Raw genomic sequence first — 20,013 nt, 5'->3', positions numbered from 1 at the left:
TGGTTTACAGTGTAGTTCCTAATAAACTACTGGACACACGTGAGTACAATATGAAGTGCGTGTGAGTGCAATATCGTAAAATACTGGACAATTCTGACAAATTTAAAGTTAACAGAGGAAAAAAAAGAGCATATATCATTAATGGCATTAAACAGCAACCACAAAAATGGGCTACTTCCCAAATATAGATGACCAATATTAAAGGAATGCTAATCATCTCATATCATTAAGTTTCAAGATGAAATAGTGAATAAATTCATTAATCTCTTTACAAAAAATTGTCATGTTAAAACATTTTTAACAAAATAGTGTTTGCTTTTGGGGATGAAAAAGACTGGAACTGCAACTTTACTAATTTCCAGCAGTTCCACTTTTGTATTGTTAGCAATAAAGCTGTATAAGGAAATGAAGTGAAGCTACTAAATTACTAAGCTATTAAGTTGACTTTAAAACGTGTTTCAACTGTTTTCCACCATTAGCCCTGAGATTAATAACTAAAATTCCACACAAGATTTGCTGTTTTGGGCAGAATATTAACAATGATGCTGCCATTGCAGGCATGGCCAAACACCATAACCTCTTGGAACACAAACTTTCATCATATAGTAACGTATGCAGTTTTTTCTCACCTCCAATCAATTTCAGAGAAGGAAAATGGCCACAAGTATACACAAATCATTTATTTCAGCAATTTCACATCTATATATACACATGCATAAAATAAACCAGAAAAAGCTCTGCTTTCTTTAAATGAATCTTTTTTAGCATGTGAACGGATACCCGCTGCAAGTGTTTTACCAAGTTAAAATTTAGTTCATATATGGCTTTAACAAGAAGTCCACATTTTGAGGCTAGATATTTTGTGTCCAAGTACTCAATTCATAATATTGGTCTCACTTTGACTCATTCTACATCTTCCTCTTCTAGAATGGCCATTCCTCCCATCGCAGGTACTGCTGAAGCCAAACGCTGTAAATAAACATGAATTAACAAAAATTAAACAACCTAGTTGAAGAACTAGTGGCATTTTGATTTTGACCCACGAGCAATGTTAATTTGGTAGTACATGTTATACAGTGACTACATCTTGACACATTATCACATACTGGGTATACTTTTTAGGTCAGCATGATAACATATCACTTTATTAGATTCCAACTGCTACAAATCAGTCCACAAAATTCTTGTGCAGTATTCTCATCACTGCTTGACTGTAACTAGATTAAAACTATTTACTAACAAAATATGGATGCTGTATATTCAATACATACAAAAGTGGACACTGGTAATAACAAGGCTCTGGCCATAGAACACACTGCAAAAGGGGCTTGGTTTCCTCATAGAGTGAGATTTTATGACAATGGCTCCTCTAACCATGATTTAATATTGAATTTTTGAAACTTGTTGAATAATTTTAAGCTTCACCAAGGCTTGCAAAAGATGGACTCTATTCTACTTGTTTCATAAATTCAACCTTAAATTATTACCCATTTGACAGCCTTCGTCATTGCTTAAACCAGCTACCAATCACATAATACCAATACAAGGCACATGCCTAAAATTGCTCATTTACTGTCTTCTAATGCTTTATAAACATACTGTCATTAGTGAATTGTGAAACAAGAGATATTTTTAATTACATGTATAACAATTAATTATATTACATTATATTATATAACAATAAGGTTTGTGTCATTAACCTCAGCAACTACTTAATGCAAACCCTCTATGTAATGTCTCCACAATGAAGAATGCATGCAAATTTCCTGTAATATCTTCATTCCAAATGCAGTGCTCTACCCTCAAAAAAGAATGGAGTACCAAAACTTACTGGTAAAGGTTGGGTGTGACAGGGTTTTCCTCAGCAAATTTTCACTATTTTCTTAACTTAATATTTTAATATTTAATGAAGATTCTGGTTAAAAAAATTCTCTCTTCTTTCTTCAATCACCAGTATCTGATAGCTCTCTCAATAATCAAAGGATTCTGATACACCTTTTAATTAGTTTTTGTCAGGGCAATCATCTTCAGTTTCCTCAGCAACTGGAACATCATCTGTCATGTCTGCCTGCTTCAGCAGCAGACACCACCACAATCCACCATCGTCTATTTTTAATTTCAATTTGAGCATTTCTGGACAGTGTATTTGCATCATCTGCCGACATTACATTTATATCCTCACGACTGTCAGTACTCCCCCCTCCAATGTATCTGCTTCATTTGGCAAGTTATCACACTTTACAAGTGCATAGTGCGGCAATTGTTGGCATATCCCAGCCTTGTGGAAACTTTCAATATCTCTCAAGGCAAAATTACATATACATCAATATTAGCTAACTTCCAGTGAATCTCAGTTCTAAATAAAAACCATACTGAATAAAACTGGTTCATGGAAAGAAGACAGAGCTACATTTTGTTGAAAATGATAATACTATTTGAACTAACAACAATTTTATTATAATTTTTGTGTACCACTATATTAAACATGGAAATTTAAAGTAATCTGTGTGACGTCTCCCATTTAAATTTGTATTCTTATGCGAGTTGCTCAGAGAACTGGTGTTGTTCAACGAGGAATCACATGATCACACAGCTTGGATGCAACACAGCAAATGTATCCTATATTTATATGCTTATGTACGAGTATGTATGCTGACCTCTCCAGCTGCTGGCAAAGAGTCGATGAGCATGTGGTAGACCTGAGGAGGAAGTGTCTGCTGTAAGACCATCAACAGCTGCTGTGGCTGACTGCATGCAGCAACTGCATTACTCAAGTGTTCTACTCCAGCAGTGCTGTCACCTGCAAATAAAGAGGAAACTTGATTACAGACACTTCTAATTAATATGGTAACAGAAGTCTGATACAGCTGGCAAAAAAAACCAAGTAAAATTAGTGTTTAGTCTCCTACAAATATACAACAAAGATCCCTGCCTGGTTTTGTACAGTGTAATATTATGGTCATGCCCATATGTTAATTTGTCTCATTTCTGAACAGTATAATATTATGATTATGACCATATGTTAACTGTTTGGTTTAACATCAATTCTGCTTCATATGTCTTATATACTCACATGTAATTTTGAGTCCAATTGTAGACTACACAGACCCAGTTCAGCCATCATTTAATGTGGTGACAGAACTGATCAATGTAGTAGATTAAGAATATTCAGCAGAACAAAAAACAAAAACCACGATCTGCCAGATCAGGGTTCCATGTTGTTTACAGTTGGACTCAACTTATAAGCAGGTATATATGAAACATCCATCTACCTTTGCAGGGAGGGGGGTACTCTATGGAAAGGAGAAACAACAGTACCATCCTGTCTCTGGTCAGCGCAAAAGCTGAACTCTAATGACACTTGCACGTGTTCCAAACATAATGCAAGGATTCTTAATATGATGGATTAAAACTGTTGAGTAATGCTGAACAAAGTGGCATCAAAGCACACATCTAATGATTCTTTGGATCAAAAACATCATTAGCCAATTGAGTAATAGGTGTCTTTATCTCCTTGACTTGACCTTATGAGTCTTCACCTAATCCCACTAAAATCAGTTTCATAGCTGGCACATTCACATTACATGACTGATACTCAATTCGTAGAAACAGACCAAATAAAGGAGAATGACGAAGAAAGCTTGCATACAAAGGACTGAGTTGTTTGATTTTTCACAACTCCAAAATGGGAAAGAATGCATACTGTTACATGGATTTAGGCATCCTGGAGAACCCTGCCCCAGGGAGGAGCTTGGCTCCAGCACACGTTTGTGGAAAATTCCTACCTCACACCTATTTAAACAAACCAGGTAGAAATGATTTTAAAAAAGTCAAACAAATGAACACAGTGAAATTTATATGCTCAGTTCCTCCATATCAACCATAATCTAAACCTTGAACACAATGCTATGTACATCCAGTGACGATGACCGCATATGTCCAGTAGTTTATACAACCTCAAATAAATTAACTATTGGGGTCCAAAGGCCAAGATACATTTGACTGGCTAAGGCAAAATTATTTCTGTGCAATTACTTGAGTTCTGCTTCATATATCTTCACCAAGCTTTGCAAATGGGCTGCTCTATTAGGAATAATGAAAAATATTGATTTAGGATTCAAATGGTTTGAACAAGTCATAATGCCCATGATACTGAGTAAAGCAGTAAATTTATGTCCAAAAGAAATAACTCAGACTATATGTGTGTGGTAGAAACTTTTAGTTTAGTCTTTGGCACGAGTCAATGTTTCACCTTTTTCAAGCAACTCCTCTGCAACTTGAATCTCCTGTAGAAAGAATCTCTGCCTGGCTTCTGGGTTACTCAAATCTGGGAGCTGAAAAGATGTTGCAAAATATTTTTCTTTATCAGAAACATGAAAGTTGAACAAAAGAAATTATGGAGGTTACTACTGATGATTATGTATCACAAATAAGATTAAATGACATCATACTTTAGTATTTTCACAGTACTGTTTGTTTGTATCCCCTTCCCCCCACCAATTTTAAAAGCAAACGACATCAAAGATATAAACATTGCACTAAAATTCATCATTTCATTCAATGACTTATAATTTCTCACCAGACTGTCACCATTGGGTCCCAAATACTGTCAACTTGTTTGTGTTTAAATCAGACAGGAGTTTCTTTACCAACAGTTTATGATTGTAAGCAACAAATGTGATATAATTCACCAGCCTTGAAAATCTCAATAATTTAGCGCATTTTGAATTTACCTCCCCTTGAATACATGTATACAAGAGTTCCTCCTATTTATTTGTTCAATTTGTTTTAGAAATATTAAAACTTAACATTGCAAATACTGGACACAGACGACATAGTTTTGTTTTTTACTGAAATAGGCGGACAGCCAGCAGTCTGGTTGCTTGTTTATATTGGGAGCTTGTTTTATCTTTTAGTTATCAGAAAGTCACAAATACATTGCTTCTGTGGCAAGAGGCAGCATACTTCTAAACAGTTTTCATGGAAATAAAATTTGAGAGGGTCTTTCTGCTTTTAATGCAGAATCATCTACTATTTAGTCTTTCTTTTGTATTTTTATTTTTATTTAATGCAGATTTCACCATCTTCACTAGTAAAGGTTTTGATAACTCTTATCTACACCTTGGCATATTGAGCAGATATTTTTGTGCTTTGGGTCTGTGAATTTCATTGGATGCACGAGCAAGCCACTGCATCCAATCACAATTAATTTGTTCAAATTTGAACACTGTTCCTACATGAACAAGAAAAGGAGAACACAACTTGAATGGACTGATAAATAAGCAATTTACCAGTGCCAGTCCATGTTGGCACAAATACTTTCACTCAAATATGCTCTTGTACATAGTCATACTTTTGACGCTACCATGCTTCATATAAAAAAGATGGAAACATTCTTCACACACAAAAAATTGGAATTAACAAGATTAGCTTCTGGTAAAACCTTGCAGCAGAACAATTTAAAGTTAGTAAATAAAGCGATACTAAAATGATGGCAGCCATGTTATCATTGAAAATATTTACCATACATTGTACATCTGTGAAACTGATATGAGACTTGGGATATACTCACTGGTCCGCTTGAGGATGATTTCATTTTATTCTGTTTGGCCTTTTTCCTCTCTGAAATGATATAGACAGCCTATTTATTGTGTTGGCACATGTATCATACACACCCTATTACAAATCATTTCTCAATGATTCATCTTCTATCTCCATTTGGGCAAAGTTCTGACAGATCTGAATCAGGAAATCATGTCTGTTTCTTCTTCACATTAAGCCTCGTCCCACGGGCATAATGTAACAGCAGTTCACTGTTGTGTGTACAATATTATTCTATTATTGCCTTCTCCTAAGGGAAATGTTTCTTATATTGCTGTCTTGTAGAGTACAGTGACAGACTCCAATGAACAACACTATATATAACACTTCCTAGGAAGAAGGCAACATGACCAACAGATTTAGTACATCACGTGATGTCATATAATGGTCAGCTTGACAACAGCCCTGTTAGAATAAGTGTAATTACTGTTGCCAAGCACAGCATCCCACAGATAAATGGAAATGTGCAGTCATAAAATAAACCCATCTGTCAAGCCAATTGGAACTTTAGAACTGATCATGTGACATACTAAACAAATGAGATTAAAAAGGTAATTTTAAAATATCAATGTAGAATATCATATGAATACAAGTAAATGTCACAATTTATATTTTATAATACACTTTAAATGTAAATTACTAAACTACTTTCATTTTCTAGGTATATTACTGTATGATAACTGCTCTTCAATACAAACAGGTTCTTGGGAAATTATTAGGATGGTGATGCCAGAGTCAAAGCATTCTAACAATTTTGAGGCAAAAGATGCATGTACAGAAAGGACAATGAATACAAGTTTAAGGATTAAAGGTAAAGCTTGTGCAAAGACAATAAATACATGTGCAGTAGGAAAGATTACACACAATAAATACATGTACAAAAGACAAGATTACACACAAATAGATGAACAGAAGACAAGATTACACAAATACATGTACAGTAGACAAGATTACACACAATAAATACATGTACAAAAGACAAGATTACACACAATAAATACATGTGCAAAAGACAAGATTACCACAATAAATACATGCGCAAAAGACAAGATTACACACAATAAATACATGTGCAAAAGACAAGATTACACACAATAAATACATGTGCAAAAGACAAGATTACACACAATAAATACATGTGCAAAAGACAAGATTACCACAATAAATACATGTGCAAAAGACAAGATTACACACAATAAATACATGTGCAAAAGACAAGATTACACACAATAAATACATGTGCAAAAGACAAGATTACACACAATAAATACATGTGCAAAAGACAAGATAACACACAATAAATACATGTGCAGTAGGAAAGATTACACACAATAAATACGTGTACAAAAGACAACACACAATAAATACATATACTGTAGACAATATTGCAAATAATAAATACATCTACAAAAGACAAGATTACACACAAATACATGAACAGAAGACAAGATTACACAAATACATGTACAGTAGACAAGATTACACACAATAAATACATATACTGAGGACAAAATTACATACAATGAATACATGTACAGAAGACAAGATTACACACAATAATTACATATAATGTAGACAAGATGACATACAATACATGTACAGAAGATAAGATTACACACAATATTAAACAAAATCACTAACATTCAAACTGTGTCATCTAACACTTTCGATGTGTCTACCAGTAGCACAACACCAGTCAAAAATACTCAATGGCAGTGTCTACTGTTTAGCTAAAATTACTGCTGGTACTGAACTCAATGTGTATCTTTGAAATGCAGTAAAACCTGAGTGACTTCTGCTATGAGCAACGAGCTGTCATTTCTGACCACAATTGTAATGCACAGATCAAATTTATTATATAAACACTCTGCCATGAGCGACCACCTGTTGAACGCAAACAGCAACCATTATGTCTTGACAAAATATGCATTTCGAACATTGCTATGAACGACTGCATTGCAAAAATGTGGATAAACAACACCAACCTTTATTTAATCCCGTTGTTACAATAACTGCTTATACCCGTTCTAACACAAAAAAGGCTGACTACCAATATCTGAAATTTTGTAGGTATGCTAATAGCGTTTTATATTTTGTATTGTAAACCAGACTGAAGTACATGTAGATTATTCCAACACTTACCCTGGTTCCCATCCTTATCCTAGCTCCCAGTAGGACCCTGTATCCCTATGAACAACTGTATTGCGAGAACAGACAGAGACAACTGACCTTTATGTAATCATTTGTAATAATGACCGCTTGAATAGTAAAGATTGTTCTGATCAAAACAAACATAAAAAAAGGGAGTCTATCAGTTTGTATTTACTGATAGATGGTAGTCTGTAAACCAGGCTAATGTACATGTAGCAAATTGATATTGTAGTGCCGAAATTAAGGTAGTGGTCGTGTATATTGTTTTGTTGTTTACGCTGATCCATACTGCATGGAGGTGAATAACGTCTTTGTCTATTAAACCAGCAAGTGAGAATCATCTGCAGGATTCTATTGATAGTGTCAAAGGCTTGTGATGTTTGTTGCTTTTTTTCCCCCCAATGTTAAAGTAGCTATATCCCAATTACCAAGCTGTTGTCTATTCAAGTTGGTGTGACTGGGTTACACACTTTGTTTATTGAGTTAATCCCTGTATATCTTCTTTGAATTAAGTCATTAACTTTTGTCTCTGAGTAAATGATTCTGTCTCTGGATGAGATAAATGTTTCTTTTATTTCATTAATTGTTATATATGCAATGCATATGTATAGATTTTTTATATTTTCCTAAAGCCTAGTCAAAACCGTCAGTACAACTGAGCACTAATAATGTTAACACCTAGTACCTTAATAACAATGGAAATATCTCCAAATTGAAGAGACAAATTTTAATGCTCAAGAAAATAATTACTGTAACTGAAAGAAGTGAAAAACAGCAGACCAATCACAATATAGCGTATTTTCCGGCGCATAAGTCGATACTTTTTGACTTGAAAGTTCGGTCTTCGTCTTATACTCCGAACCGACTTATATATGGATTGTGTCATTGAAATTGCATCGACTTATATATGGATTACAGTATCCGGTATGCTATTGACATTGCTCTATAATCGACATAATCGAAAACAGTTCACATAGAAGTACAAATTCATGTTAAATTACTATGTCAATAAATTGTCATAAACTAATATGACTGCGTTTATAATTGTGAGTTTTGTCATTATTTATTTTGCATTCTGCGTGTTTTTTCTTATTTCTCAAACATAAAATAAAAGAAAACAATTTACCGTACCGGTAAAAACTTCACCGGGCTACATAGCACGTTTACGGTCTATACTCTATAGTGTACTGTGCTAATTCAAAGCATATTGTTTGTTCCTAAAAGAAAAAGATATGAAATAACTGGTCCATTAATATTTGATTTTCCAGTATAATGTTGGACACACATGAGCAATTACCGGCATAGCTTTTTGATTGATCCAATTGATCCTACAAAGGGACGTAATCCATATTAACTCGAGCGTTCTAGGATTATTTATAAAATAATGTAGATCATGCATTCTACTGAATCCCCCAAATCATATGTTTCTAATTGTATTTGACAAAGTTTCTCAAATAAATTAGGTTTAAACTACACTAAAATCAGATATATAGATGGACTACCAGTACTCATAGATCATCAGTGATCCATGATTTTTAGTTTCGCAATTCAGTTTAAAGCAAATTGTAATGTCAGCACTTCACCTATATTCATTCTTAACCAGCTGACAATTCAGTGTCTCTCTTTGATTATACCGGTTGTTGATAAATTGGTCTTTGGTTTCCAACAACAATCAAAGCCAGTTGCCGCAATTGTTTAGACCTTGATATTGGCTTTAGCTACCGATACTAGTTACCATATTGCCGGTACCCCATTGTTCTTTATCATTAATCCGCATCAATTACGCTACCTGTTTTTAATATCAATGGGATTAAGTACAACAGGAAATGATGCCCACTCCCTTCTCTAGATGTAAATAATGAATTTAGCCATGGGCATTGTTTTCACTGCTATAGTACGGGCACATTTTAATGAGTTCGGTATATTTTGATCAATCTTTTCAGTCATAATCATTCATATAAATATCCCCGTACAAATCATAAAACTTATCTCACAATGCCTCCTGTCAAATCACGCAAGTCTCACACAGCGGCTTTTAAGCTGGAACTTGTAAAGTTCTCATCTGTTGAATCTTGCACTCAAGACTGGTTTCAACTGGAAGGAATAATCATAGCATGCACAGCCACGTGGCTCTTGTTGCAATGGATATCATAATTAAAACAAATATGGTTTAAACTAAACTAAAATCAGATATATTGTGAGCGCGCGAGTGCTTGTGTGTGCGCACGAGAGAGAGAGAGAGAGTGAGAGATGAAAAAAATTGTCCGTGTCCAAGATCGTTCTTTTATTCAGGGCGGTTTTTATTTGTAGCTTTTGCAAAGAGAAAAAAGACGGTATTTTGAGTTATCTGACGATTGTGATAATCCTCATGTATTACGAGCCTACTATATTCCATTATCAATAAACACCTCTAAATCAACAATTCATTCTTGTTTTAATTACGATGTACATTGTCACAACAACCACATGGCTATGCAGTGTTATTTACACGGTAATTAAACATGCTTAGCGCTTTGGCTATAATTGAAACCAGATTGAGGGCAAGAATCGACAGAATAGGTCAAATCAGCGAGGCTGCCAGTAGGGAAATGAGGCTTTTTTTAGGGAAATGAAAATCTGTCAACATTTTCTTGAAGTCATTGTCCATACAAAATTTGTTATAAGGACAAGAGATCATACCCATTACAGTGGAACCCTGCTATAACGCGATGATCGGGGTCCATAAAATCGGATCGCGTTAAAAGCGGGGTCGCGTTAATGCAGGGTTTTACAATATTTAACTTTTTTTCCGAGAACATATACGTGTATACATGTACAATGATCAAAAGTCGGCTTATCATCAGATGAATATTAACTGGAATGCATTAATTAAGATATATTCAAAATAATCGATGGCTAATATATTTATAGGTTATTACTGTGCATTAAAAACATTTACTAATTTTTATTTGTTTGAACGATAATACAGATTGACCGATAATACCAGAATATCTCTATATCATGAAAAGTGTATCAACACTGTATGCTACCGTGCCGTCGTGGCATGCAGTTCATCCATAATGGATGTAATTTCATTGAAAATCATACAGATTTAAAATATTCAATAATTTTGTAATAGTCTGAATTCGTCGTGTAAAATATAGGATGAACAAAATATTGAAACCATTTACTTGCCGTCTGATATCGTACGGTCATTGCATGCAGCTATTCCCGGGTCTACATACGGTGTCTGTACAAATTTCATACCGCTAAAATTTTATCATATGCGACAACTGCAAGAATAATTAACAATCAAAGCATGATTTCAGCGTGCAAATAACTTTTATTTCAGATTTTGTGAACATCAAAAGAAACATGTGAAAACTGCTAAATTAATCGTTGCGCAAAGTGCAAAGTCAGTGTGGTTCCAAATTTAAATTTCATCATTTCTTGAAAAATATATCCAATGACGTTTGCTTCTTTGCCGCGAACTGTTGGGTTCTAGCAAAGTCAAGAATGTTTCTTAATTGAAGGACTTTGACGCTGTCAACATCTTGTGTTTCCAGCCACCTTAAACTTGCTTCTAAATGTACTACTGCTTCAGACACTTTTGGTGGGGGAGTTGGGGTGTCATCGTCATCGTTATCGTCACTGGTTTCAGGTTCTGATTGTGCAGCTTCATTCTTCCTGCTGACATTTGTAACAATTTCGTCATCTGATATGTGTTCGTATATAGGGCAGATGTCATCTACTGAATACCAGTGAAGGATATCATGATGACTGTGCTCGTATTTTTTGAGTGCTTCTTCTGCTAAACGTACGTCGTCTTCAGTGAATCCTGTAAATTCAAGCTCATCGTCACTATCATTTTGTGTCGAGGGCGTAAAAGCTGGCCCAAGACCCTTTATCCAGCATCGTTCAATGCAGCGTGCAGTGATAGCATCCCAGGCTTTACCTCCAAGGTGACATACTTCTTTTAAGTTGAGTAATGCCAATGATGTGTCGACGGATGCGTTATTATCTGCTACCATTCCCTTTATCATTTCACGGCGATAATTTTGTTTAAATACGGAAATTATGCCTTGGTCAAGTGGATGGATTTCTGACGTAGTGTTTTTCGGGAGGTACGAAACTTTGATCTTGCCATCACTGCTGACAAGATTTTCCGCTGGGGGGTGGGCAGGGCAATTATCCAGCAGGAGGAGAGCTTTTTCCTCCAGCTTGAGTTTTCGTAAATGAGCCCGAACATCTGGAACGAATGTTTTGTGAAACCAGTCGTCAAATATGGAGCTATTCATCCAAGCATTCTTGCTGTTAGTGTACTGAAATGGAAGTGCCTTCATATTTACATGATGAAAACATCTGGAAGCTTTCGATTTTCCAATCATCAGAGGTCTGACTTTGTGGCTGCCAGACTTGTTAACACAAAATAAGAGAGTCACTCTGTCCTTCCTCTTCTTGAAACCTTCTCGTTTGTGACTGTCAGTCTTGGTTGCAAGGGTGCGATCGGGTAACATTTTATAACATAAACCAGTCTCATCACAGTTGTAAACTTGGTCGGCTGTGTAGCAACCGTCCTCCAGCAACTTTTTAAGCCCAATCAGGTAGGAATTGGCAGCCTCTTTGTCAGCGGAACGGATTTCCCCCGACACAAGAACTTGGCTGATAGCGTGCCTTTTCTTGAATCTGTCTAGCCAGCCATTACTCGCCTTAAATTTGGAATCATCTCCATTGATACGGCGATCAAATTTCTCTGCTTGGGCTTTCAGAATTGGGCCAGAAATTGGAACACCTTCTGAGCGAGCTTGTACAAACCATTGGTACAAAGCTGAATCTGACACTGTCATTAGCTAACTTAACCCTTTTACGCTGTAAACCAGTTTCCTCTTCAAGAATGTTGGGTAGACTATGGAGCTTTCCTTCATCTGTTTTCCACCCTCGCAAAGTGGACTCGCTGATTCCTAGATCTCTGGCAAGCTGAGTTTGTTGTTTGCCCTTCTTTAGTTGATCTAGGGCATACAGTTTCTCTTTAGCAGAAAACGACTTGCGTTTTTGAACTTGCTTTTTCATAACAGTAAAATATTTTTTTATATAAGCAAACAACGTACACAGATAAAGCTCGATAACTAAGTAATGAAGGCCTGCAATGGTTACGAATCACTTTTTATATAAAACAAAATTAAGCTGAACGGATGTACAATTTCATACCCTTTTAATTTACAGATAATAAAGTGGATATTATTTACTTTCAACTGTTTGTTGTTTGATCACACCGCCAAGCACAGCATACATGTTGGCAGCTTTCATCCTTTGATGTTTATTAAATTGTGCGACTCTTGTATCAACCACAGCTTTGTCTGCTGCTTGGCTGTGATTGCAGTTAAATAAGAAGCCCATGTCGGCTATTGTTTGAGCAACAACTGTATACAGAATTCATGGAAGACAATCACAAAGACGATTTACTGGCTTTACTCATGGATCCGTAATAAGTAACACTTCCGATAATGTTTACTTCGGCTTAACAATTCAAAAACCTAATGAAACCAGTTTTCTCTTCTAGAGTAGAATACGGAGCTTCACCACAACCTGTTCAAATTTTTAAATTTCAGAAGCCAAGCGTTGTACACACTATTTCTCGTACGTTATATATATCGTATTATTTTAGAATTCATACACGATCACTTCTCCAAAATCACTTAAAGAACCTGGATAAATTGTTAAGTTCCAATCGTTTATTATTAAAAGTCATACACGAATTCTTCCACCAAATTATAATAAACGTTTTACACACTATTTCTCGTACGTTAAACAAATATTTTCACGGTCCGATAAAAATACACGTAAATGAATTTCAAATTTCAGGAACCATGCCACGATCATATTATTTTAAAAGTCACAACTAATCTCATGCCCAAAATGAAGTTAATTTCTTGTTTTGTTTTTTTTACTTTTCTCCAAATTTTTTCTCTCCATGTGTGAATGAATATACGAAATTTCGGAAGCCATGCTATGACCGCGTTATATCCGAATTCGCGTTATGGCGGGGCGCGTTATAGCGGGGTTCCACTGTACTTTGTATTCGAACTTGCCGATAAAGATAATAGTGGGGTATATCATTGAATAGATTAGTAATAAAATGTTAATTATATCCAAGTCCAAACAGAACAAACACTTAAAAAATAGTATATATATATATACGAATCGATTTAACGGAGTCCGTGACTTTCAAACTTACGATAGAAAATGACAAGTTTGTATAAGTTACGTTCATAACTACAGGTAATAAAATGAACTACAACATGGATGTGCTTTCAATTATAATAAAACAAGCATGGACTGTTTATTCAGCTGTGTCAATTGATAACAAAATATAGCAGTTCAGAAGTAAAATCACAAGCATGTTAGCATCGGTAATGCAATTTCACGATTGCCGGTAATATGGAATATCATACAACGATACCATCAATATTCATGCAACCGGAAGTTACTAGTATAAAATACAAAGCCAAGTTATTGACCTGGCATCGTCTTATACTCCGAATCGACTTATATATGGACGAAGGATGGAAAATTTACAAAATTGGTCAATTCGACTTATACTCCGCATCGACTTGTAGGCCGGAAAATACGGTAGCAGCTTAAACATTGGGAAAACAAATTTAGGGTGTTATAAAGGAAAGGAGTAAATCAAACGATTTCATAAGCTAAGACATGTACATGTGATCTTCAAATGTAAATGTGATTTCATGTTAAATGATGGAAGTATATCTTTAATTCTATATAATTTAGTTTTGAGATGTATGCATACAATATTTTAGCAAAAACTATTAATAAAGAATAGAATATAAGTACAGTGATTGTGGCAATTTTTCTTTAAATTATTCTAAATTGACTTTGGAAACTGGTCTTTTTGTACTAACCTGTTATGAGAGATCATCTGTCTTGAGAGACTGTTTTTTGTTGGCAGAAGGGGCGGTCTCTCATAACAGGTTTTACTGTAATAATTCCCAAGAAAATCCTGAAACATACATGTCTGCTTTTTATAACTCTCCTGAGATTACATATACTGGTGCCCTATCCCATAATACTGGTATTCCACGTACCAGCGCCCTATCCATAATATTACATGTATTGGTGTCCTATCCCATAATACTACATGTACTGGTGACCTATCCCATAATATTACCTGTACAAGTGTCCTATCCCATAATACTATGTGTCCCGGTGCCCTATCCATAACATTATATGTAGGGGGCGCTCACCAGTTAGTATGTACTTTTGAGAGAGTGACGTATGTAAGGTGAAGTTGTTTGCATTTAAAATATGCACAATGGAGAGAATGGTGGCTAGGGCTGTCAAAAATCACGAAAAACCAACCCGGGTACCCGTTGCGAAATTTAACGGGTACCCGGGTACCCGTTAGCACATGAATGACATGTACAACCGTAGACCAACTAATTGTCATCCCCATTTCTTTAATATTTTGTATGGCGATAGAGGCTAACCGTGTAATGCACTACTCGGTCTGATGCGTCCGCACCGATGTAGCTGCGAATGATCTGACCGCACGCTATTAATTAATAAATTTATTTAGAATGACCTTTGTACACATATGGTAGGTATAATCCAACTTTTAATGATCACTGTGATCAGCCGCGTTAAATCCTTTAGAACACTCACCTTTTTTTAAAGTATAAGTCCTTGTTAGAACAGACCACGTTTATTCATCGGCTTTTGACCGCAGATTTGAATTACCCACGCATGCGTGTAAAACAGCTTTACTACATGTCAAGAGTAATGCGTTAAAACCGTCTTTGTGTGTGTGTGTGTGTGTGTGTGTGAGTGAGAGAGAGAGAGAGAGAGAAGACCACAAACTGTATTCACTACACAATAATAATAATTCAAACTAGATAATATAGTCGGTATATGTATGATGGCTAACTTTCAAAATTAGCAGCGCTAGTCGACTAGAAGAACAACGAGCTGCTCAAAGATTACTTTGAGGCATTACGAAGATTTCAAGGTGTCTAGGTGATAATTGTTCATAATATAAATTGTGGGATTTCTTCGACATGTGTGTTCGGAAATCAAAGGTATCCATCTGGATTTCATTAAAAGAGCACGCAATATACCGATCATTTAGCACCCACAATCAATAGTTATCGTCTACAAAGAGGTTTATTACCTGTAGAACAATGCTATGTTTTAACCTTGGTATATAATGCCTCGGGGATAACGGTTTGTCCTGTTGCACAATGCCAATGAATTTGATTAATCCAAACAGACTCTCTGATGTATTGTTTATTTATATTAAGCAAGGATCTGGTTTCTAATTAAAGCCATAGCTGTCACACCTATTTGAAGTGGTTGGCGATTGTGGCGATTTTTTTTTACGGGTACCCGCGTTTATGTTTCAATACCCGGGTTTTTCAATACGGTCGGGTACCCGAGTACCCGTTGACAGCCCTAATGGTGGCATACCTCTATGCTACATTAATGTAATGTGGATGATATTTCTTTGGATATTGTACATGATTTAAACACACTGCTAACTAAAATGAATGTTCCCTTGTGCTAAAAAATGAGCCTGAATTAGTCTAAAGTACACTATCCATAGCAGCTATTAAAACAGGGAAAATGAATTTTGCCAGACTAGACAATAAGAATCACTGACAACTATGAGGTAGTCTGAAAGTATTTTTATTGTCTTGGAATTGATGATAATAGCATATCAATAGGTGCTAAGTATACATCTGTCTGTAATCTGAATACTGGAAATGCAACCAACAAATCACATAAAATGTTACCACCTTTCACCAACAGACCTTCTAAAGATGGAAAGACCATCATGTTCACATGTGTATCAATAAAGTATCGTTTCATGGGCTGTATATCAATATGTGGCATAGGTGTATCATCTCACCCCTAGTCATTCGTTGTAATTACAGCAACAATGACAATTTGCAACATTGGTGAAGCACAGTGCAATCCCTGATATACTCTTACTTATGTGTATAAGGAAAAAATTACTGACGAGCAGTAGTCCTCAATTTAATTTTTTTTTCATTTATACTTGATTCATTGTACAAATGACTCTACTTTATTCAGAATGCAAGATATGCAGACAGCCATATTTCTTTCTCAATGTCAATACAATGATGAAATGAAATACGAACATCAATTTGCCTTTATAATGAAATCAACATACATGACAATGAAAGATGTTTCAACAAGAGTTAACTATTCCATTTTAAAAAATATATTCTTTACATTTCCTTAGAGAAAGAAATTAAACTTTCAGTCTCATGGTTTTAATTTTTGCAATATTTTCTAAATATCATCTATTATGTGGACCATAAGGCCATTTATATGCGAGACTAACGGACGCCAACTAAGGCCATTTATAACTATTGTTGTTTTATTATTATTTTCATCACAAATTTGAAACTTCAAATCATATAATTATTGGAGCATGAAGAGTAAAATGACCATTTGTATTTGTTTTAGATTCTCTCAAAATTAACCTACCAAGGAAACTAGGACAGGAGAGATCACAGGGGCTGGTATCGTTAATTACAATTAACCTGTCATACATGTACTATATGATAACTACAAGGGAGAACACTTCTCTCCCTTCTCTAAGGACCTATTTAAGAATAATACCAATTTTTTGCTCAGGCATTCAACTTCTTATGCATAGCTAAAGTTTGGCTTACTATTATACCTTTAAGGAATGCCAGACCATTTTCCCATGCTACTGTTTGATATGGCCATGATCGCACCTGCTTAATATGCAAGAACACACTGAATGCAATACTGCCTTCTCATTGGCTAACTGAACACAAGTTAAAATTAAATGCAGGATGTCATTTTCTTTTAACCAATGAGGACAGTATTCCATTCAGCGGGATTTCACTTGCATATTAAGTTGGCATGATCATGGCCATGTTGAACAGTAGTGTGGGGAAATTGTCTGGCATTCCTTAAAGGTATGATAGTAAGCCAAACTTCGGATATGCATACAAAGTCGAATGCCTGAGCTAAACATCAGTACCAAATTTATTATGCTACGCTAAATTTAGTTTGAACTATCGGTGTTTATTCTTAAATAAAAGATGTTGAGTCAAAGTTATGTAATTTTATTCTTTTATTTTATTGTTTACTATATGACATACATTCATGCATGAAGACCCTGATCTTTAAACATTGTCCAACCGTGCTCAAAGTGCCCTGGTCAGCGACCCTGTCATTTGAAATCCTAGCTAGAACATTGGATTCCCAATATCAAATATGGCCATCGTAAGGGAAGGCAATACGAACAGCTCTTACACCACACACGCAAACAAATGCCAACAGCAGTCATTACATTGGGAAAAAATTTAGAGCCTGTTCAATTTTCAACCTGGAATTATGGCTCCAAAACCGAAAGGAACCCCGGCTATTATTAGTCCATACATAAAGAATAATCATACACACACTGTCACATTAACTAAATGTTCCGGTGCGTGTAATGACTGACTGATATTGCTTTTAAATTTTAAAGGTCATGTAAAACTTAAAAATTTTCGAAAAAAGGATACATTGTACGTTAACTGATTCCATTCCTTCTTTTTAACTCACTTTCTATCAACTTTTGTTTGAATAATGGATCGCTTCTTCTTTTATGATCAAAATAAATACAATAACCAAGAAAGCAAAGCCCAGCCCCAGCTGCGGCGATTCCTAACGATCTATGCATCTTCTCCTTCCTCAATTTATCTTTCCATGTGGAAACCGAGAGGAAGTAGATTTTCCAGCCTGGTACCCAGCACGATTATGATCACTAAAGCCTGGTTCCCGGCTCTATGTAGATACGACAGGCGACCAAGTCTATAAAACTGTAGAAATAGAGAATGACAGCAAACTTCAAAAGGTCCGGATTTATATATATATATATATATATATATATATATATATATATATATATATATATATATATATATATATATATATAATTCTTTTTATATTTTTAAAGTACGCCAATAAACTCAGACAATGTGTATGCTTTGCCAAGATAAAAAACACCCAACATAATACGATACTTATATATATATATATATATATATATATATATATATATATATATATATATATATATATATATATATATATATATAGTTGTACTTAGAGTAGAAATTTATAGGGTTATGAGCACAATTCCGTATGTTTCCATCCAACAAAGTTTGTTTTCATCGTTTTAACCCTTCTATGTCGAAATTTAATAACCCTCTTTTGGTAATCCAGATTGTTTATAAAAAAAAATAGAACGTGATTACTATAATAATAATAATAATAATAATAGTAATAATAATAATAATGAGGACTTTGTATAGCGCCTAATCTTTAGAAGCTCTAAGCGCTTTACAACATTAGACAACACCTATAAGATATGAAACATAATAATATTATTACAAAAACAAGCAACATGAAATTAGAAAAACATTTTAAAAAAATATAAAAAAAAAACATGCTGAGAATCTTTCAGGTAGGAAACATTATTAGGTCTTTAAGTTTGTTCTTGCAGTCGAAATAAGTGAGTTTTGAGAGCCTTCTTGAATGTGATCACTGTGTCTTTGTGTCTAAGTTCAGTGGGCAATTCTTTCCACGTTGCTGGGCCCTGGTATGCAAAAGAACGCTGTCCATATGACTTTGTTTTCATAGTGGGAATAATGAGTATACAATTATCAGAAGAGGAGCATAAGTATCTTGCTCGTGTGTACACATGGGTGAGGTCAGATAGGTATGTTGGACTAGAGTCCGACAGTGAAATGTAGCACAGAGAACAAATTTTGTGTTTGATTCTGGATCGAATGGATAGCAAGTGTAGGGTACATAGCAGCTGGGAGGTGTGCTCTGATCGTGGTGCTCTAAGTATGATCCGAGCAGCTGTGTTTTGAATTTTATGAAGATTTTTGGAGTAGATATTGAGATGAACCAGACAGAATTGAGTTACAATAGTCCAGTCTTGAAAGTACTAATGAACACACAAGTGTGTCAGTGGCATCAACTGAAAGATATTTGCGAACTGAGCTGATGTGTCTCAGCTCAAGATATGCAGCCTTGCATATGTTCATGACATGTTGGTGCAATGTGAGAGTACTGTCCAGAGTAACACCTAGGTTTCGTACTGATTGTGTGAATTTAATGTTGGTGTTGCTGATATTTATTGCTTGAGGTAAAGGATGTGAATGAGAAAGTCTTTGTGCTGTGATCAGAATGGCCTCAGTTTTATCATCATTCATC

At 35.2% G+C, this 20,013-nt stretch overlaps 1 protein-coding gene across 1 annotated transcript; it reads right to left on the bottom strand.

Moving 5' to 3' along the window:
• Positions 1 to 665: 665 nt before the first annotated feature.
• LOC149808126 (mitochondrial import receptor subunit TOM20 homolog) lies at positions 666 to 18,524 on the bottom strand. The gene is made up of 5 exons (XM_089973622.1): positions 18,352 to 18,524; positions 5,573 to 5,622; positions 4,253 to 4,334; positions 2,658 to 2,800; positions 666 to 969 (listed from the first exon to the last, which is right to left on the bottom strand). Exons 1-5 carry the CDS (start codon positions 18,467 to 18,469, stop codon positions 904 to 906), a joined length of 459 nt encoding a protein of 152 aa, XP_089829748.1. The 5' UTR covers positions 18,470 to 18,524; the 3' UTR covers positions 666 to 903.
• Between the last annotated feature and the right edge of the window lie 1,489 nt (positions 18,525 to 20,013).

Source organism: Sinohyriopsis cumingii, chromosome 1, assembly GCF_028554795.1.
Source record: "Sinohyriopsis cumingii isolate HCF-2022 chromosome 1, ASM2855479v2, whole genome shotgun sequence".
In the NCBI taxonomy this organism is placed as follows: Eukaryota; Metazoa; Mollusca; class Bivalvia; order Unionida; family Unionidae; genus Sinohyriopsis; species Sinohyriopsis cumingii.
The sequence above is the reverse complement of the archived record's forward strand: the minus strand, read 5'-3'. Positions and strand labels throughout refer to the sequence as shown.